At 30.8% G+C, this 21,436-nt stretch overlaps 3 protein-coding genes across 9 annotated transcripts; all 3 read right to left on the reverse strand.

Annotated features, from left to right (window-relative positions):
- Positions 1 to 297: 297 nt before the first annotated feature.
- LOC113864602 (protein WVD2-like 5) lies at positions 298 to 5,426 on the reverse strand. Of its 6 annotated transcripts, XM_027498518.1 has the most exons (11): positions 5,223 to 5,412; positions 4,588 to 4,633; positions 4,412 to 4,505; positions 4,038 to 4,317; positions 3,707 to 3,952; positions 3,503 to 3,543; positions 3,311 to 3,382; positions 3,076 to 3,172; positions 2,902 to 2,973; positions 2,707 to 2,817; positions 644 to 1,448 (listed from the first exon to the last, which is right to left on the reverse strand). In XM_027498518.1, exons 4-11 carry the CDS (start codon positions 4,305 to 4,307, stop codon positions 942 to 944), a joined length of 1,416 nt encoding a protein of 471 aa, XP_027354319.1. In that variant the 5' UTR covers positions 4,308 to 4,317; positions 4,412 to 4,505; positions 4,588 to 4,633; positions 5,223 to 5,412; the 3' UTR covers positions 644 to 941. The 6 variants fall into 6 exon arrangements, with proteins under 6 accessions (XP_027354317.1, XP_027354320.1, XP_027354316.1 ...); XM_027498517.1 differs by lacking the exon at positions 4,588 to 4,633 and having other exon boundaries at positions 499 to 1,448; XM_027498514.1 differs by lacking the exon at positions 4,588 to 4,633 and having other exon boundaries at positions 586 to 1,448; positions 4,412 to 4,500.
- On the reverse strand, positions 382 to 11,829 carry LOC113864603 (protein WVD2-like 5). The gene is made up of 10 exons (XM_027498520.1): positions 11,705 to 11,829; positions 10,571 to 10,841; positions 10,238 to 10,483; positions 10,036 to 10,076; positions 9,843 to 9,914; positions 9,609 to 9,705; positions 9,435 to 9,506; positions 9,240 to 9,350; positions 7,569 to 8,116; positions 382 to 893 (listed from the first exon to the last, which is right to left on the reverse strand). The coding sequence occupies exons 2-9, from the start codon at positions 10,829 to 10,831 to the stop codon at positions 7,616 to 7,618; spliced, it is 1,401 nt and encodes a 466-aa protein (XP_027354321.1). The 5' UTR covers positions 10,832 to 10,841; positions 11,705 to 11,829; the 3' UTR covers positions 382 to 893; positions 7,569 to 7,615.
- Positions 11,830 to 17,059: 5,230 nt separating this feature from the next.
- Positions 17,060 to 21,010, reverse strand: LOC113864980 (putative L-ascorbate peroxidase 6). Of its 2 annotated transcripts, XM_027499264.1 has the most exons (10): positions 20,826 to 21,010; positions 20,620 to 20,728; positions 20,298 to 20,425; positions 19,886 to 19,956; positions 19,662 to 19,704; positions 19,483 to 19,579; positions 19,109 to 19,192; positions 18,631 to 18,752; positions 18,180 to 18,246; positions 17,060 to 17,345 (listed from the first exon to the last, which is right to left on the reverse strand). In XM_027499264.1, the coding sequence occupies exons 1-10, from the start codon at positions 20,974 to 20,976 to the stop codon at positions 17,243 to 17,245; spliced, it is 975 nt and encodes a 324-aa protein (XP_027355065.1). In that variant the 5' UTR covers positions 20,977 to 21,010; the 3' UTR covers positions 17,060 to 17,242. The 2 variants fall into 2 exon arrangements, with proteins under 2 accessions (XP_027355065.1, XP_027355066.1); XM_027499265.1 differs by lacking the exon at positions 19,886 to 19,956 and having other exon boundaries at positions 17,144 to 17,345; positions 19,662 to 19,727.
- Positions 21,011 to 21,436: the final 426 nt, after the last annotated feature.

The following is a 21,436-nucleotide window of genomic DNA, read 5'->3' on the forward strand; positions in this document are numbered from 1 at the left end:
TAACACCTCCCTCCCCCGCATAAGTGGAAGATGTATAGCATTTCTAAAGCAAAATAAAGAGCGGAGGTTGAAATAGCATCAATAAAATATAATGCGCGCCAAACAATCCCAATCGTAGGACTCATCATTAATGTCATCCAAGACAAATTCTTAACTGTTTAAGCAGAAGCTAAAATCTGTGCTAATATTATTAATACTTAACCACTTAACATAAGTAAAATCATCATCATCAACAATTGAAAGAGCTCTAACACCAAGTTAAAAAACATTATAGAATCAAAAAATGAAGAGAAATTGCGAGAATTAGAGTAATTAGGGTTTTATAGAATGGTACGTATGTTACAATTATACAAAAATTAAAAATAGCTGCTAAGATTCAAGTAATCAGCTAATAAACTATTGCTACATTGTAACAAGAAAAACTACCTATTTAGTTGGCTGAGCATGTGGACGAGCATATGCATATTTTGGTTATAGGGTAGAAAGGGGTGCTGAAAATCGATTGAATTTGATGCATAGCAAGCAAAGTTGTAAGACATCATCAGAAGGGTGTCCACAACAAAAACAGTTGTTTTTTTGTAACGACAATTGTTTAACAAAACAAAATGTGATTGAACCACTGATGGCAAACTATCTCAAAATTGTCGCCAACATATTAACTAAACAGACAAACTGTTGCATACTAAAATAACAAAAACTAGAAAAATCAGGAAAATAGTTACATACATTGCTGAAAGGAGGAGAGAGAATCCCAAGGACAAAACCAACAAGCTTGGGGAGTAAACACAAGAAACAATGCTGCTTGAACAATGACATCACAAACCACAAAGCAATCTGCAAGCCTTCATTGTTAAAAAATCTCAGTTTATGCTTCTATAATATTCACGAGATGAATCAATTGCTCTAATAGTTAAACATTTGGTTCTGTTCCTGATTCTTGCTTAATGCTCAGCTGCTATGGGTTCTTGTACCAAGGCAAGCTGTGATTTCTCTTTGTTGACCAAATCACCATTCACAGGAGACTTTGCTTCACCTGGCTCTATGTTCAGAGGCAGAGCTTCACTTGTCTCATTGGATAAGGCATTGTTCTCTTCAATGGCTGCAGCCATTTCAACTTTTTCCCCTCCTGTTGCATTGGAAAAGGTGGTAACTTCAGTTTTCACACTAGACAAGATTTTTTCATCATTCACTAACTTCGATGATGCCCGTGCAGCTGCTAAATTGGATGAAGTGATTTTCTCAGAATTCAGTCGAGGAGGAAGAGACCTTCGTTGTGGCTTCTTTTGATGAACAGGAGTAATTTCTTTACTGGGGTTACTGTGTGATACTTTCTCATCCAGACTTAAACGACCTTGCCGAGCACTGCTGCCAGGGTTTCCTTCTGACTCTGAATACGTTGAACTCTTCCTACGACCAAGCTTAGGAGATTTTGCTCTTGTAGTCGGCATCTACATAAGCCCAAAAACTAAAGAAATTAAATTTCCGAAAGACAAACATCAAACTTGCTAACTCAAAATAGGATTAAAAAGCAAATGAACAGTCACATGCCACAGAGAGGGAAAGGAAGGAAAAGGATAAAAAATGTGCTCAATGAAAAGTTCAAATAGCATCAAAACAAGATTTCATTTCACTAGTGAAAAAAAACTAGGTTTTTAGCATCACATCATAAAGACTGTTTAAGGTCAACAATAAGAATGTCCCCACAAAACCATCTACTTATATAAGAGTTAGGTTTAAAAAGGTTGTCAAAATCTAAATAAAATCAGAATAGATGCACCTGATCAAGCACAAACACATTGATAAGTGAAAGCCATGTAGAACAAATTAGGAATTATAAATTGTTTGCAATCAAATAAAACACAAATCTTGTGGGTATTTGGAAAATTAACAAAACCACCTAAATTTTAGCAATCACGAGATATGTGGAAGTCACTAAATCATAAACCAATCTAAGGATTTGACATGGAAATCAATTAAAGCGGGTAATGACAAAAATAGATTCAACATTCTAATTGGTAGTCCCTAATTTATAAAATAAACCATCAGATTTATCAATTGGAACTGAAATAATAATTAATGAACATGTCAATTTATATAGCAGAATTTTGAACATATGCAGAATATAACAGGTTTATCCTTTATTTCACCTCCCTAACTAATGTTGGACCAACAATCTCAGAAAATACAAATTTTATTACCCATGTCATAATTACATGCTCAATGACATCTACATAATAAACATTCCCTTTCATTCTTATGTTCAGTACACTTAAACTTTTTTATTTCATAACTAATAATAACTACAGATGTTTGTGAATATTTATTTTTATGCAAGATTGGAGATCAATCATTTTTAACAGCATAGTATTTAAAGAATAAACATGACAATTAAATAGACAAACACTAATTGATGGAATGAAGTGGAAACAGAGAGAAGAGACCTTCAATCAGCAGAAGTTGCTCTTCCCAAAGTTAATTTAGAAGAATAGAAGATTGTTGTATTCTTGGACTATCTGAAACCACATTAAATATGTGGGAGTGTCCTTGTGCACTTGTGCAAGAATGAAATCATAAAGCAACAGAAAATGCATTACATATGTAATAAACAAATAAAAAAATAATTAGGTAGAATACACAGAGAGGACTTGCACGCAATCAAACAAAAAGTCAGGTACATGCACACTCATACACATAGGTACAAATCACCTTTTTTAACTCCGTCCTAGCAGGAGGAGGCTCCTGGTAGAAGCTTGGCATTGGAGTTGCTTTAAATCCAAGACTTTTTCTAAGCTTCTTAATCTCAGCTTCTTGGGTCTCCTATAAAAAGAAGGTGAAAGTTTGGTGTGATTAGAAGGCAATATCTGCAACTTACATTTCAGCCTAGATACCAAATATTATGACCTTAGTTTTTGCTTGCATGTTACTCTCCTCCACTTCCTTGGCATGAATCTTTTCCTCAAGCTTAGTGTAGAACTGGAAACCACAATATTAATTGTTTTTCTAAAAAAATCTGAGCTTATTCAAAAGAAACACCCATCCAACACAAAAAGGCAGAAGCAATTAATAGTTACTTACTTCTTTTCTTCTCTCAGCTCGCTCATCACACCTAAAACTGAATCCATAATTTGGGAGTGTCCCCATCCTGCGAGGTTTCGCATCTTCTGCAGTAGGACTTTAAGTGGATCAAGGATGATCATACACATGTTATTCTCAATGACAAAATTACAATGTAAATACAAAGAAATCCACATTAGTTCCCCATTTCCATTCACAAGAAGAAACAATGTTCAACCAGGAAAAAAAAGGATACGTAGAAGATTCTGCTTCTCCTTGAAGATTATCAAGGGGCCCTTTCTTCAATGATTGTGGCCTAGTCTTCTCCCTGGATTCATTAAATAACAGTCCATAAATCACATAATTAAGATGATGATTCCTTATCCCACATTCTTCTTCAACTAATATATAATGGAACATTTGAGCATAAATGCAAAGCAATACATACATTGATGCTTCAGAAGATGCTGCATTTGACTTTCCAGGGTGCTGAGAGAAAATGTAAAATGTAAAAGCTATCAGAGAATGCCAAAACTATAATTTATTACTCAACCAAAAATATAAAAGACATCAAGGAAACACAATTATCTGAATGTCTGCCTACGACCTACACAAAATTTCAAAATCAATCAAAGATAACAGCAAAGTTTACCTTGGATAATCGAGTCTGCTTGTCACTGAATGATTTGTTTTTAACAGGCTGTCTTGGATGAGATTCCAAAGCAAAAGTACCATTTGAAAAAACAGATGTTGCCTTTTCATTTTTTCCATCTGTGCTCTTTTTGGCTGAACTTGCATGAACACCTCTGGGGCTTAGTGTCTTTGCATTCTTATTCTTGACAGGACCCTTTTGTGCTTTCACTTGCTCTGTTTGATTTATGATTTCCACTTCCTCTTCCTGAAATTGAGAAAATACATGAGATAACCAATTTGAATAATATTAATAAATGAATTCAACCAATGCAAGGGGGAAATCCTATAACCTTAGAAATGGTGACATTGTTGCCATCTACATTGTCATTTGATCCTTCTTTGACTTCCACCTTGGATGAGTAATCAGTTGCAACACTATCTGACTGGTTGAAATTTTCAAAATTTCTATTTGATGCTGTAGTTTCTATAGTTTCAGTAACACCAAGGTCTACATTCAAAACAATACCATCCTTTCCAGAATTAAGGAGTTCTTCATGAACACCATTTTGGTTGACTCCTTCAAGTCCATCTGCTGACAAAAGGTTGCTTGTATCCATCATGCAAGCCAAGCTACAAATTACATAGAAAAACCGAACTGCAATTTAGAGATCATTTAACACAACAGTGAAAGGAAAACATTGTATTCTTACATAAAAAGCTTTACCATTCATTGGTATTCAGATGAAAATTTCATCTTTTGCCCTGTAAGCCAGAATGGTATTGAAAAGTATATAGAAAATCCTCATAATCTTTCTTTACTATCCAAAGAACCAAAAAAGAGATTAATTATAATGTTTCAGAAAACAGAATCCATCAGCCTTCTATCTGATGGTAGCTTACCCTCTTGAAGAAAGAAAGATAGGAATGATATGGAAAAGCAGTATACCTGTCAGGTGGTGCCATCAGTTACTTACTAGTCAAAATGGTTAAAGCAACTTAACCCAACATAAAATACAACAAAGATTATAAACAGAGCATTTCAAATCAAAATCATGGACATTAATGAATAATGTGAAACACTCTAGTTATAGATAAAAGATGCATCTAATCTCCAATTGGTTGCCAAGTGCATGAATCAAAAGTGGTAAGCGGGGCTAAATAAATTGACTTGCTTCAGGAGCATTTACTTAGGTCAGGTACTTGGCCATGAACTAACATCATCAAAACAAGATGAGTGTGATTGAGCAAATAGAATCAAGGAGGATAGTAAAACAAGCAAGACTAGAATGCTTCATAATGCTCCAATTTCCGAAGTCCTACAATCAAGCATAAAAATTTGATCCCCTCATAAATAATGCCACAAAATATCCCAATGAAGAACAAAGCTCCATTTTGAGGCAGAAACTCAAATCAACAACAACTACACTACCATCATTACTCAAGTGCAGGATTTAACATGAGCAGAAGAAAAGAAACACATGGCAGAGAAATAAAAAAGAGATTTTGATGAGTTCCCAGTTGCGAGAAATCGATACCTGTGGTATCAAAATCAGAAAAGCACGGTGGGTGAGAGATCTGAGGGATGGAGGATCCGAGCCCAACCAACAAGATCCGAAAGATTCAAATTGTAGCAGTAGATTTTTGCTGTTGCTTATGCTTTATCCTTTCTTATTATTATCATTCTTAAAAATAAAAATAAGAGAAAAAAAAAAAGACAAGGAATGGAAGAGTATAAGGTTGGGAGTTCCCAAATCCAAATGCTGAATTTCAATTTCCAGGTCAAGTCATGTCGCTTTCTCTGCGGTGCCCACAATCTACGATTACATCAAGTTATCACCAAAATTATGAATACCGTAGCCATTAGGCTAAGCAGGTTTAAAACCTTAGATAAATCGCTTTGAGAAAACCTCCAATTAGTAATTTTGGTTTAAGACACATATATGTAGTATAGAAGATAATTTTATTTGAGAAATACTTTTTTACTTAAAAAATTTAGAATTGAAATTTTATTTTATATTTAACGTACTTCAAATGTAAGAATAATTGATACATAAAAAGTTAAGTTATTGAGAAAAAATACATAATCAACTTTATATTTTGTAACATTTCTCATGTATGCGGATGAATCCTGGAAAAAGTATTAGATATTCTAGGAATAGTATCCTTATCTACATCTATAGTTATAATAAAACAATTTTTTTTAATCAGTACAATATTCCACCTGCTAAAAAATTATATGTACTATTCTTTTTTTATAAACAAATTGTAGTATTTAATATTCTTAATGTATTAAATTATGTTATTCTTAATAAATGTTTGTCATGTATAATTTTTTATTTGTATAATATACACAAGTGAAAAAAATTCAATAATAAAAATATTTAAATAACTATCGCATTTTAATTTATTATATTTTTATTTTATGTCTAGCTTAATTTTGTAATTTTATTGTTAAAATGCTAATAATTATATATAGATGTTTATTATAGTACCCGTAAACTTGAAAGAATATTATATATATATTTTAAATTAATAATTGTAATTTCTCTATTATTTTAAAGATTAAAAGGTATTAACATTTTTTTTTATCTAAACCACTAAATACATTATCCTAAACCTTAAATCAAACTCTTTCAATTAAAGAAGGTATAGTAAATTTTACTTTATATATATTTTATAATTTAAATCTGACTTGTCAAAAGAATTGTTTTTCATTTTCCGGTGTATTTATGAATCCTAGGACATGATCCTAAATATTTGGTTTCGGCCATAGCCCATCCTTGGTATGAAAGGTTTTGTCAACACCACCTTACAAATATTTACAAAAATTCATTAAAAAATAAAATCAATTCATAATCATGATAAGAGTATATAAATAATATTAGATGTTATATTTTTATATAATTTTTTTTCCTTTAATTTTGTAATCATTCCCCTTGAATGGTTAAATTTTAAAATAAAATGTAATTAACTTTTTTGAAAATGGAAATGAAAGATGTTAAAAAATGAAGAAAGAATTGAGAGAATCGAGGAATTTAGAAATGATAGAATGAGAACTGTCACAATTGATCTGACTCTTTGCTTTATAAGAAAAATGTGAGAAATAACTCACCTTCAAATAATCATCTAACTAATATCACAACTACTCTAATTAACTCTCACAACATATAACACCTCCCTCCCCACACATGTCCCGAGATGTGTAGCATTTACAAAGCAAAATACGAGAAGGAAGTTGAAATAGGATCAACAAAATGAGGGACTTATCATTAATATCATCCAAGGAAAATTCTTAATTCTTAACTATTTAAGCACAAGTTAAATTCATACTCAACCGCTTGGCCAAACCCAATTATAGAAAAGCTAAACCACTTGAGCAATTAAGCTTACTCTATGCGTTATGTACAAAATACTATAAATGAAGAACTAATTGGCTATAATATCATCACTGGCTAGTAAACTCTTCCTACATAGTAACAAAAGAAAAAGTACGTATTAGAATTTGAAGCATCATAAAGCAAGGCAAGATATCCTGTGGCTCATCAGAAGGGTGTCCACAACACAAACAGTTTGTTTCAAGTGCCAACGCCAATTGTTTAACAAAACAAAATGTGATTGAACCACTGATGGCAAACTATATCAAAATTTTCGCCAACATATCAACTGAACAGACAAATGTTGCATACTAAAATAACATAAACTAGAACAATCTGGAAAATAGTTACATACATTGCTACAAGGAGGGGAGAGATAATCCCAAGGACAAAACCAACAAGCATTGAGAGTAAACACAAGAAACAATGCTGCTTGGACAATGACATCACAAACCACAAAGCAATCTGCAAGCCTTCATTGTTAAATAATCACAGTTCTTGAGACAAATCAATTGCTCTAATAGTTAACATTTGGTTCTGTTCCTGCTGCTTGCTTAATGCTCAGCTGCTATGGGTTCTTGTACCAAGGTGAGCTGTGATTTATTGTCAATGACTAAATCACCATTCACAGGAGAATTTGCTTCACCCGGCTGCGTGTTTAGAGGCAGAGCTTTGCTTGTCTCATTGGATAAGGCACTGTTCTCTTCAATGGCTGCAGCCATTTCAACTTTCTCTTCTCCTGTTGCATCGGAAAAGGTGGTAACTTCAGTTTTCACACTAGACAGGGTTTTCTCATCATTCACTAACTTAGATGATGTCCGTGCAACTGTTGAATTGGATGAATTTATCTTTTCAGAATTCAGTCGAGGAGGAAGAGACCTTCTTTGTGGCTTCTTTTGATGAACAGGAGTAATTCCTTTAGTGGGGTTAGTCTGTGACACTTTCTCATCCAGACTTAAACGACCTTGTCGAGCACTGCTGCCAGTGTTTTCTTCTGAATACGTTGAACTCTTCCTACGGCCAAGCTTAGGAGATTTTGCTCTTGTAGTTGGCATCTACATTAACAATTCCAAAAACTCAAGAAATTAAATTTCCAAAAGACAAATATCAAACTTGCCAACTCAAAATAGGATAAAAAATTCATATCAACAATAAGAACTCTCACAAAATCATCTACTGATATAGGAATTAGGTTGTCAAAATAAAACCAGATTAGATGCACTTATCAAGCACGAACAGGTGGATAAGTGAAAATCCATGTAGAACACATTAAGAATTATAAATTTTCCAGTCAGACAGAACTTAGAAATCTTGTGGGCATAGTTTGGAAAATTAACAAAACCACCTAAATTTTTAGCAATCACAAGTATGTTTAAGTCACCGAATCATAAACCAAGCTAAGGGTTTGACATGAAGATCAATTAAAGCATGTAACCACAAAAATAGATTCAATATTTTAATTGGTAGTTCCTAATTTTATAAAATAGAGCCTATCAGATTTATCAATTGATAATGAAATCATAATATAGGAACAAGTCAATCTGTCAATGTATATAGCAGAATTTTGAACATATGCAGAATATAACAGGCTTATCCCTTTTATTTCACCTCCCTAACTAATGTTGGTCTAACAACTTTAGAAAATAAAAATTTTGTTATTCATGTCATCATTACATGCTCAATGTACATCTACATAATAAACATCCCCTTTCATTCCAATGTCTAGAAAACTTAAATTTTTTTATTGCATAACTAATCAATTGCTAGAAAGACCATATCTAGGAGTATAATTAATAGCTATAGATGCTTGTGAATATTTTTTTTTATGTAATGAATCAATCATTATTAACAGCAGGGTATTTATGAACATGAAAGACACTTAAATAGACAAACACATTAATTGTTGGAATGAAGTGGAAACAGAGAGAGAAGAGCTTCAATCAGCAGAGAAGATTGTTGTATGCTCTGACTATCTGAAACAACATTAAATATGTGGAAATGTCCATGTGTGCACATATGTGCACTTGTGCACGAGTGAATCCATATAGAAACAGAAAATGCACTACATACATATTAAACAAATCAGAATATAATCAGGCAAAGTATACATAGAGAGCTTGCATGCAATCAGACAAAGAGGCATGTATGCACAAATGCATACACACAGTTACAAATCACCTTTTTTAACTCCATCCTAACAGGAGGAGGCTCCTGGTAGAAGCTTGGCATTGGAGTTGCTTTAAATCCAAGACTTTTTCTAAGCTTCTTAATCTCAGCTTCTTGTGTCTCCTATAAAAAGAAGATGATAGTTTGGTCTGATCAGAAGGCAATATCTGCACGTCAAATTTCAGCCTAGATATCAAACATTATCACCTTGGTTTTTGCTTGTAGGTTACTCTCCTCCACTTCCTTTGCATGAATCTTTTCCTCAAGCTTAGAGTAGAACTGGAAACCAAAATATCAATTTTATTTTTTCAAAAAACTGAGTTTATTCAAAAGAAACACCCATGCAACAAAAAAAGGCAGAAGCAAGTAATAATTATTTACCTCTTTTCTTCTCTCAGCTCGCTCATTGCACCTAAAACTGAATCCATAATTTGGGAGTGTCCCCATCCTGCGAGTTTTCGCATCTTCTGCAGTAGGACTTTAAGTGGATCAAGGATGATCATACACATTATTCTCAATGACAAAATTACAATGTAAATTCAAAGAAATCAACATTAGTTCCTCATTTCCACTCACAAGAAGAAACAACACTCAACCAGAAAAAAAAAAGGATACGTAGAAGATTCTGCTTCTCCTTGAAGACTGTCAAGGGGCCCCTTCTTCAATGATTGCGGTCTAGTGTTTTCCCTGTATCCATTAAATAACAGTCCACAAATCAAATAATTAAGATGATGATTCTTTATACCATATTCTTTCTTCAATTAATATATGATTTAACATTCAAACATAAATGCAAAGCATTACATACATTGATGCTTCCATAGATGCTGCATTAGACTTTCCGGGGTGCTGAGAGAAAATGTGAAATGTAAAAGCTATCAGGAATGCCAGAACTATAAATTTTGTTACTCAACCAAAAATATAAAAGAAATCAAGGAAACACAATTATCTAAATGTCTGACTACCTACGTTAAATTTCAAAAGCCATCAAGGATAACAGCAAAGTTTACCTTGGATAATCGAGTCTGCTTGTCACTGAATGATTTGTTTTTAACAGGTTGTCTTGGATGAGATTCTGCTGCGAAAGTACCATTTGAAACAAGATATGCTGTCTTTTCATCTTTTCCATCTGTTCTCTTTTTTAATGAACCTGCATGAACACCTCTGGGGCTTTGAATCTTTGCATTCTTATTCTTGACAGGTCCCTTTTGTGCTTTCACTTGCTCTGCTTGGTTTACAATTTCCACTTGCTCTTCCTAGAATTGAAAAAATACATGAGAAAATCAATTTGAATAATATTAATAAATTAAATCAACAAATGCAAAGGGAAAAAATCCTGTAACCTTGGTAATGGTGACATTGTTGCTGTCTACATTGTCATTTGATCCTTCCTTGACTTCCACCTTGGATGAGTAATCAGTTGCAGTACTATCTGACTTGTTGAAATTTTCAAAATTTCCATTCGGAGTTTTAGTTTCTATAATTTCAGTGACATCAAGGTCTACATTTGGAACAACACAATCAGAACATTCCCTTTCATCCTGAACACCATTTTGGTGGACTTCAAGTCCATCAGTTGGCAAAAGGTTGCTTGGATCCATCATTCAAGCCAAGCTACAAATCACATAGAACAACCAAACTGCAACTTAGAGATAATTTAACACAAGTGCAAGGAAAAGGTTGGTATTCTTACATAAAAAGCTTTACCATTCATTGGTATTGAAAAGTATACAGAAAATCTTCGTAACCTTTCTTTACTATCTATCCATTGATTATCATGTTTTAGAAAACAGAATTTATCAGCCTTTGTATTTGATGGCAGCTTACCCTCTTGAAGAAAGAAAGATAGGAACTATATGGAGAAACATTATACCTGTCAGCTGGTGCCATAAGTTACTTACCAGTCAAAATGGTGTAAACAACATAACCCAACATAAAATACAACAAAGGTTATAAACAGAGCACTTCAAATCCAAGTCAAGAACATTAATGAATATGGTGAAACATTCAAGGTATAGATAAAAGATGCATCTAATCTTCCCTTGGTTGCCAAATGCATGAAGCCAAAGTGGGAAGAGAGTTTAAATTGACTTGCTTCAGGAGCATTTACTTAGGTCAGTTACTTGGCCATGAACTAACATCATCAAAATAGGATGCGTGCACTGAGCAAATCAAGTCAAGGAGAATAGTAAAACAAGCAAAACTAGATTGCTTCACAGTGCTCCAATTTCCAAAAGCCCTTCAAGCATAAAATTTTTTTGATCCCCTCATAAATAATGCTCGAAACATCCAATGCTGTGCAAAGCTCCATTTTGAAGCAGAAACACAAATCAACAGCAACAACTACACTACCATCTTTACTCAAGGACCAGATTTCACATTAAAAAAAAAACAAAAAAACAAAAAAAAAAAACACAAGGCTGAGTGAGAAATAAAAATGAAATTTTGATGAGTCCCAATTGACGAGAGATCCATACCTGTGGTGTCAAAAGCAGAATAGCATCGTGGGTGAGAGATCTGAGGAATGGAGGATCCGAACCCAAGCAACAAGATCCGAAAGATTCAAACTGTAACAGTAGATGTTTGCTGTTGCTGATGGTTTTTTTCCGAAGTTAGGAGTGAGAAGTGTGTTCTGGGAGACAATGGTTTTTTCCTAAGTGGAAATCCAAAAGCTGAATTTCAATTTCCAGGTCAGGTCCTGTCTCTTTCTCTGCGGTACTCACAATTTTCGGTTACATCCAGTTATCACCCACACACGTGTTAATAGCTTTCGCATTATTAGCTGAGCGAATTCATCAAACTGTGTTTAGCCTGATTTAATGTATTTTTCTTATAGGATGTTATTTTATTTGAGTTAATTACTTTCATAAAAAATAGATTTAAATTTTTATTTTTTGAGAATTAAATATACATTTGAAAGTTAATAATAACTCATAAATAAAATATTGATCCCAACAGTGTGATCAAGTGTTAAGGTTTCAAGCATATAAAACTTTAAAATTTAATCTAAAACAATTTTTATGTCATAAATTTGAATTGTTAGTTTTTTAAATATAATGTCGTCTTTTTTATTTACTTTAACAAGAGATTTTATTATTGTATATTTAAAATATATTATTTTTAAATATATTATTTTCTGTAAAATCTCACAATATATTTTTTAATATATTGGTAAAATAAATTGTAATTTGCACATAAATTGCATTATTTTAAAAATATTTACCCACATAAAAAATTATTTATCTAATTATTAAATTATTAATTTGTCTTCAAATCTTTTATGCTGAGAATTCTTTTAAAATTTCAGTTTTAATTTGTTTATATTAAGTATTTTCAATTATTTTTTTCTTAAAATTAATATTTTTATTTGATTATATTAAATACCCACTTTTTAGTTATTTTAAGAGTTATTTTTAAAGAATTGAATAAATAAAAAATAACTTAGATAACATTTTACTTTCTAAAATATATTATATTTTGTTAGTTTTAGTTTTAATAAAAATATTATTTAATTTTTGTTCTTAAAGTTTTTAAAAAATGGAATTTTAATTTTTAATGAGAGACTAAAATCATTTGTTTTTGTTAAGTATAAAAATTAAAATAAATAAATTTTTATAAGAACTAACATTGTTTGTTTTTTTTTTTATTTTTAATTTTAAAATTATATTTTAGAATAATTTTTAAAAAAATAAAAATTTCTTGTTAGTGTAGTTTTTAAAATTATTTTTAAGATGAGAAAAATAAAAAAACGTATTTGATAAATTTTTTATTTAAAAAATAGAAACATGTTTAGTTTTATTTATTTATTGTTTTAAATTAAAAATAAAAATAAATATATGTATCTATATTTGATATTTAATTTTTTTATTTTTGTATTTACTTAAATATATTTTTTATATTTAAATTAAAATATCAAATTGTAAATTTATTAAAACATGATAATCTAATTAACATTGAACTAAAAGATATTCTTATTTATGAAGTAATTACAATTGATACAAATTTTAATAAATTATAAAAATTATAAAATATAAGTTAACATTAAACTAAAAAATAATGAATAATTTTAAAAACATTGTTCCTCAAATTTTATGTCCACAAGTTAAAAATATAATAATGATTTCTTAACCTGTAGTAATTGATATATAATAAAAAATAGTAGTTTTTCTATTAAAAATTATATAATTAAATACATTTATTTGATCAAAATTTATGTGCACAATAACATAATGAAAACTGTTATAATAAAAAATGAAACACAAAAAATAAAATTTATATGATATTTAATTATACATTATACATAAATTAATAAATAAAATAGTATTTTCATTTTATTTTAAATTCATAATTTTTAAAATAAAAAAAATATTTTAAACTAACAATATATATATATATATAAAGAGAAATAAAAAAAAACTAAAACATTTTAAAGACTAGTTTTATTTTTTGATTTAAAAAAAAAAATTCCATACTTGATACCATTAAAAAAAACTCAATTCCTTCTATTCAAACCAACACACACTGGTGGTCCTATGAAGTACAAACCTATTCCTTCACCCTTCTTCCTCTGATTTAGCATTATTTTTAAACTGCCATCATATCAATAGACCATATAGCCTTAAATTTGGTCAGTAATTGCATGAAATTTTAAGTATAAAGCGTTTACACCCCAAACACTGAAACTTTAATACATACATAAGTTTCAAAAATATTGATTTTTTTCAAATGGATTGGTTTGATGTGACAAACATACCTGCCTGTTTGTTTGCTAGGTAGTTAGTTAAGCACTCATAATCTCATGTCTGGATCATGGGCTGGAAAATAATAAATAATTAGTTACTTTAAAATTAATCATTAATTTATATTAATCTTAATGAGCTAATTATAGCAACACCTCTTCTCAACATTTTTCATGTGACCCGTATCATTAATTGGATTACCTCCAACCCACTACTTGAGTAGCCATTGTATAGGTAGTGGAGGACTTGAATTTGCACTGATCTTGGGTTAGAATTTGAAGAATGCCTCTTTATAAGTTATGATGGTGCACTCTACTAACAAAAATTACATAACAAAGTAAAAGGGCTGAATAATTGATGTGTTGAACCAAGATTCAAATCCTTCTCCTTGGATACTTAGATGTAATTCTGATCTTATAAATGAAGAACATAAATTGAATAAAAAATAAAATGATCATGGTTAACATAAACATAGTATGCCGGTTCTGTCTATGTATATATTGCCAGTTAGGTTTAGATTAACCAACATTATTTGATCTGTTTAATGGACAGTAATGCCAGCATGACAAGACAGATTTACTACCCTGGTGCAGATGCACTATTGCCACCTGGGACCATCACGCCATCACCATGTACTATTTTTGTAGTTATTTTTAATTTTTTTAAAATACATATTATATTAATTTTTTAATATTAAATACAGATGTATTTAGATATATAATTTAATTAAATATATTTTTAATATCTGTTTATTATATAAAGATTTAAACAATTAATTAGACCACAAAATAAATTAAAAAATTTACTAAATAATTTGTTGAAATAAACTTTAAAGAATTACAAAAATAATAAATTGTTTTCATCGATTCTTTTAAATGTTGTGCTAAATAAGAAGTGAATGCAGTTGCTAAATAATGGTTTATAATTCAGTTCAAATCAATCCGTGTCCAGAAGACTATATATAGAATGATATGATAATATTGAAAATTTAATCATTTTATATAATTATTTTTTATTGTTTGTTTCCAGAAAATTGAAGCATCAATTTTTAGCTTAAATTGAAGTATCCAGGACCTCTTCACCCACCTTGGTTTTCTTTTTTGCTACACATTGAACCACCAACTGCACATGAATAAAATGACAATAATACTGAGATTAATAACCTGTTTAAACTCACACTTAAATGTTTATAAAATTACATTTATTTCATTATTATTATTTATTCGAAGACAAGAGCTGAAGTTTTGAAGTTTAGAATCACAAAAACCAAAATTTTTGGGACTAGCATGTATGAGAAAGGACGGATTAATATTGCTACAGATTAACTAAATTACTGTTTTATTTAAGAAAAATCACAAAAGTTCTGGTTTTTTTTTTCCCATTTGACGTTCCCTCCAGTTTGGTTCATGCTTATGTTTCAATCCATTAACTTTAATCATCTTTTAGATTTTCTAAGGGTGCCTGTTTTTGTTTTTCCTTTTTTTTTTTAAATGTTTATTATCTCTTACGTGTTTATCTTCATTTTTATTTAAATATTTTTATTAATTTAATTATAAATATTTAAATAAAATACATTTCAACAATAGTTAAAGAAATACACGAGAATAGCAATGGATAGTTCTTTCTTTTTTGCCACTGTCTAAAGAAGGAGGGTTTTACAAATAAAACATGATGATATAATCTTTATTTTAATTTAATATATTTTTAAATAAATAATAACATGATAACTTATCAAACATCTATCGATGAAAAATTATACATTATGAACTTCAAATTTACTTACTATAAAAAAATAACTAATAAATGTTTTAAAAAACAACAATACTTGTACTTTTAGAGAAAAAAATAAATCATAACAACTTACATGACTATAAATTTATAACCCCCTAACTGCCCAATTCTCTAGTTGTCAATCCAACAAAATGTTAGGTTATCTTCTGATACACTCTGAAATATGACATAAAGTAATGCTCATTTCACTTTTTTCCCCCCTAAAATATGTGTCAAATATAATAATTAAATAATGTAATACGATGTTAACAATTACATATGTTAAATTTTAAATAAATTTAATCTCATAATTGATATTTATTTACATTTTAAAAAGTATATTGTTCACCATAATAAAATTAATTAATAAAGCATCAAATTATTTTTAAAAATATATTTTATAATTTTGACTAACTTAGTAAAAACTTTTAAACTAGCAATTAGATAAATAAAATTCAGTGTATACCAAAAAAAACTACTAAGATAGACAATACTTACTCCTAAAATATAAGTAAATTTATTTTCATTGTTTAATAATTATTTTAATTAATTTTTAAAAAGCCTTGTCTTATAATCTCTTTTAAGTTTAGGAATAAATTGAACTGTCGCTGGTACATATTCCATCGTGTGTGGAAAAAAAATTAGAATATAAAACTATATTCAGTGTTGAACAAGATTTCTTGATAATTGTCATAAGGTGATAAAAGTCCATCATCCGTCCAGGAGTCAATAAACATTTTAACTCATTCTGTAAAAAAATTATGGCTATCAATAATATTCCTTTTTCTTTTTACTCGTAAAAAAAAGGCTTACAAAAGTATATACATAAAAAAAGCAACCCACCAAAATTGTTGAGAATCTTCATGTAGATTGTGGAGCTGCGTACACTTAGCCTTAGGTGAGTTTAGGAGCTAGTGGCCCTGGCCTCCCTTCAACGTACAAGAAAGCATTGACTCCATACATACATTTCAATCAACATTTATTATCCTTATTTTTTCATTACATATTTCAGAGCAATTCTTACATTAATATAACAGTTTTAATTTATACCAATTAAAAATTCAAAACATTAAAACAGTTTTAGCATGGACTTGGCTGTCATTTATTATTATTTCTAAAAAAATTAGCATAAACTCTTAAAACTAATTCACACTTAATTTAAATTACTTTCCCATGAAAATTTATTGGCCTTGCATGCACACGCTTCGTAAGTTAATTTTTTGAATTTAATCAAAATATATTGATAATATAAAAAATTTATTATCATTTAATCATGGATTATTTTATAACTAAAAATTATTGACTTTTGTAATAATTGTTTAAAAAATATCTAAAGTAATTTTTAATTAATTGACAGTGGGAAAGCCATTATATCAATAGTGTATTAAAATTTTACTCTTAATATTTTAAGGGGTAGTAGGCAACTGTGCATAAACACTATTAGCATATATCAATAAGAATACAAGTTGCCCCTTTAGTGGAAGTTGGGATATTCAACTCATGAATTTATAAGCTATTCCACCTCACACCAGAATTCACCAGCTTGACATACGCATTTTTGAAATCTTCAAAGAACGTATTCTCATTGTCTGCATATTTTTTAATCCATCTGTTCAACATGAAGTTCTCTTAAGTTAAGCACATTAAGGAACACATAATTAGCATAAACATACACATGCAGTGCACCAAAATATGTCAAGTGCAAGGGAATATTGAAAAGACAAAACATTATTTTCAGCACCTCGCTGTTTGCTTACATGGACAAAAAGAATAAGACATGACCCCAAGTCCATCAAACAACTATAGACTCGTTTGTTTTAAAATTGAATAAATTTACTTTCAATAGAATTAATTTTAAATCCATATAAGTGAAATGTGTCAAAATACCTTAGCCATAATTGTATTGAAAGAAGTGTTTGTCAATGAAAGTACAAGAATTGATTTTCTAACTATAAAACAAACAAAACACTGACGTATATGAGCAGGGACATGCGTTTGGGATCACGACCTTACCGTTTTAAGTTTGACATTTCCAATTTCAACTAGAAGTCTAGAGCAGGAGAATCCAATGTGTAATATTATGTATAAACTAATACTCCAGGAACATGGATCTTGTTTACTAGAGCAAGACGCAATGAATCGAGAATTATCTTCAGACAAATCAAACCAACAAACTTGCCCATTACCAATTCACGTGCAGTTATTATCCTAAGAATTGTTTTCAATTGATGGACTATTAGCATTACCAGTTATTTTCTAGAAACCTGAAAAATAAGAAAAAAATTGCTTACCATTTTTAATTTTTAATCAGTTCATATAACTTATACTATTTTAGAAAAAACTTACCACTTTTTAAATAAAACTTTATTGCTTAGAAAGAACAAACAGTGGGGCAAATTTCACATTTAGGGTAGCATAAGAGGCTGTCAAGAGATATAAAAACCTTAAGCACTCATCATCCTCAACAAGTGCATGATCTGAAGGAAGGCCAATCATACTCGACATGCCACCTGTATAAAAAAGAACCAGCAGCAGAGAATTATATTATAAAATATTTATTTAAAAAATGACATGAACAAACAAATAAGTATGTTGGGCCTATCCAGAAAAATGAGCATGCACTCATAGATATTTATGCTAATTTGTAGCAGTTTCTTGGAAGGCAACCGATGCTAAAGAAACTGAAAAAATTGTTTGGAACATTAAGATCCAAAGCAGACTAGACATAAACTAAATGATATGCCAACTGTTCACCCGAAGGCCTAACATGCATTCAACTCCTGTATTTACTTATTGTTGTCATTAAAAAAGAATTGATTCAGAAAACAATGATTAGTAGCAAGTTTACCTAAAATATCAAAGCAATCTTTAGATGAGATAAGCAGTTAAATTACCTGAAGATGTCCACGGCTTCTCCAAAAGAACCTTATAATATGAATTGTCAAAAGAAATTGGGCTTCCAAAACCTTTACCTCCAATAGTGTGGGCTCCAGACAAAGCTACAAGTTCTTGTGTTCTGTGAAACAGAAGTTCCAAATGAAAAATTAATTCTAGTAAAATATGTTGAACATTTTATCCAATAAATAATTGACTATTTTTTGGTCAGTAAATCGTTATATTTCTTTCCTTGTTATTCTTGTTTAGAATTAGGACTTCAATAAGATATAAGATTCAGTTTGTCTCTGTATTGGTAAGAATCTCATGCTAAGTAATGAACAATTAAACAGCATTTTTAGATAATGCACAGCTGCAACAATCTAAAGTAAACATCAAATAAAAAATGCTTTCCTCAACTGAATGGGAATTGCAGGCAATCCATCATCTTTATAGAGTAAAAAGGAAAAGTAAATTGCAAGGTTTCCTCATACTCACGAAAAGCCTTTTCTCTGGAAGCATTTCTTCAAACCGGAAGCATTGAGAGATTCCTCAGGAAGTCTCCCTTCAGGATCAGGCACCCTATCATTAAAAGGAATGCATATATTATAGATAGAAGATAAAACCAGGTTCTATTGATATGTGACAACCAATGAATTAAATACCCGTGGAGTTTTTATTTATAGTGCAAATGGTTGATCATTCATTAAACAACAGCTTGAACATAATTCAAAATTAGTTAAAAATGTTTACTGAGAACCTAACGCACCAAAGATAACATATAACTGCTTGTTTGTCATCCTTCGAGGAAAAGACCAGTTGCTTGTCACATGACATATACTAACCAGAGTATTAGACAACAAGCATCTTACAGTGAATCTAGTCTGCCCAGTGAAACTTGGATAGGTGGACCTCCACATACTTCAACTGCTTCAGCTCCAGCCACAGCTATCATATCCGCCCAGGACACTAATCAAGGAAAACTAATATTTGTTGGTCAAGATCAAATCAACAAGTACTATTACCAGTAGTTACCAGATAAAAAAAGGACCTGGTTGAATAGCATCTATCTGAGTTTTCGCTTTCTGCAGAACCTGAGGAACATATGATAAGTCTACTGAGACATTAGCTGGCAATTAAAATATAAAATAAGATATCTGTCTTAATGATCAAGAAATTTAGACAATAGAACATACGAACTGGAATTTTTCAAATAATAATATTAAAGGAGGAGAGGTGGAAGGGAACTGAGAAAATTAGTGAGACAGATCATGCCTTTACTGATTTTTTCAGGCCAGCATTTTCAGGTCTTCCAAGTTCATGGACTATAGAACCATTCATACCACCTGCAACAACATGAAAAATGGAAAATGGAAAATTTTGAATTAGAGAAGAATACGGAAATGCACGCTACTGGTGATGACACTATCACCGAGAAAACATAATAAGAGACCACATACTTTCCTTTTAAATTTCTCAGCTCATGAGTTGAGAAACTTTACCCAAACAAATGAGCAAAGGCCAGAACTCCTGCGGAAACGTAGCCAGGAAAGAAAAGAGAAAATGGAAGACATGGCATAGAAACTTAAACTTTACACATTGGTAATTCATATGTCCCCCAAGGACTGTGCAAAATATAAAAGCAATTTCAAGAGCTTAAGTCCCTGAATCTCAATGAGATGAATACCTGTATTTTCATCGATATCAAAGGTTCCAGCATCATGGAACACCAAACGAAGCACTCCTGCAGCCTTTCCTTTTGACAATACCTTCCTCACTTCTTCTTTAATAAGAAGATATTCATTTGTAACTGCCCTTCAATGTGTTCAAGACTAGACATTAATGTAAGAACATGATAGGGCCTATGCTGCATCAATACTTCAAAAATCATCACAGATGTAAGACACACTTGCATTCATATGTGCTGAGTATCTTATTCAATACTCGTATTCGGATCCTGTAACATAGGATATGGTGCAAGCCAAAGTTAGTGTTATAGTTATACTTACTGTTTAGCGTTGGCTCGGAGAGAACCAATGATTTGAGTTAGGGGAATAAGACATGGCAACGTGGCTATGTATATTAGCCCTCTCCTGCTACATCTTGGAACCGCTAAATCTACAATATACCTTTACGATGTTAAACAATAAGAACAATAACAACCCTATCCAACAAGATAGAGTCCGAGATTTGACTTTAAGGTCGCGTCCCTCACCCGAAGAAGCATGGTGGTTGGGGTTGTCGGGGCGAAGCTTGATGGTAGAGAAAGATGAGGAATGTAATTTGGCGGGAAAATGGGTTTTGGTGTTGGAAGTGGTGGCGATTGAGCACTGCACCAGATGGTTAGTCAGAGCTGAACTCATCATCTCTTACGGACGCCACACATTCAATCGCCCCTTTTCATTTAATTAACGTTCTTTTTTTTTTTAAATAATAAAATTTCTTTGTAACTTTTATTACTTCCGCGTGTGCAAGAAAGATAGAAATCAATATTTAAAATATAAATTAAGTTTCATAAATTTGTAATATTATAACTAGTATTTAATAATTTGACAAGTATATTGATCAATGTAATATTAACTATTTTAAAAGTTATATAAAATTTTTCAGTTTAATTACTTAATAAAAATTTAAAATTAACAATTAAAATATGTACAATAAATTAAATAACACCGTAAATCTGTAATTATTTTTGTGATAAGTTATTGTTAATCCGCAATATTCACTTATTTTTATTTCGAAGTTACAGGTCATAAAAAGATATTCCTTCCGATTAGAGGTTATCGCTAGTCATCATGAATGTCATCATCACTCTTGGCCTCAGAC

This window comes from Abrus precatorius, unplaced genomic scaffold, assembly GCF_003935025.1.
Source record: "Abrus precatorius isolate BTA unplaced genomic scaffold, Abrus_2018 Scaffold4, whole genome shotgun sequence".
Lineage (NCBI taxonomy): Eukaryota > Viridiplantae > Streptophyta > Magnoliopsida > Fabales > Fabaceae > Abrus > Abrus precatorius.

Bases quoted from the DNA above. Each gene is read 5' to 3' on its own strand.
- LOC113864602 (XM_027498516.1), bottom strand. From the start codon at position 4,307: ATGATGGATACAAGCAACCTTTTGTCAGCAGATGGACTTGAAGGAGTC. The intron at 3,173-3,310 runs GTATCCTTTTTT...ATCCACTTAAAG, and splicing joins GGAGAAGCAGAATCTTCTAC to TCCTACTGCAGAAGATGCGA. The intron at 2,974-3,075 runs GTAAGTAACTAT...TGTGGTTTCCAG, and splicing joins GAGCTGAGAGAAGAAAAGAA to TTCTACACTAAGCTTGAGGA.
- LOC113864603 (XM_027498520.1), bottom strand. From the start codon at position 10,831: ATGATGGATCCAAGCAACCTTTTGCCAACTGATGGACTTGAAGTCCAC. The intron at 9,507-9,608 runs GTAAATAATTAT...TTTGGTTTCCAG, and splicing joins GAGCTGAGAGAAGAAAAGAG to TTCTACTCTAAGCTTGAGGA. The intron at 8,117-9,239 runs GTGATTTGTAAC...TTGTTAATGTAG, and splicing joins TTAGGATGGAGTTAAAAAAG to ATGCCAACTACAAGAGCAAA.
- LOC113864980 (XM_027499264.1), bottom strand. From the start codon at position 20,976: ATGATGAGTTCAGCTCTGACTAACCATCTGGTGCAGTGCTCAATCGCC. The intron at 19,957-20,297 runs GTATTCATCTCA...ATGTTGTTGCAG, and splicing joins TGATATCGATGAAAATACAG to GTGGTATGAATGGTTCTATA. The intron at 17,346-18,179 runs GTTTTTATATCT...CATGTTGAACAG, and splicing joins GAGGATGATGAGTGCTTAAG to ATGGATTAAAAAATATGCAG.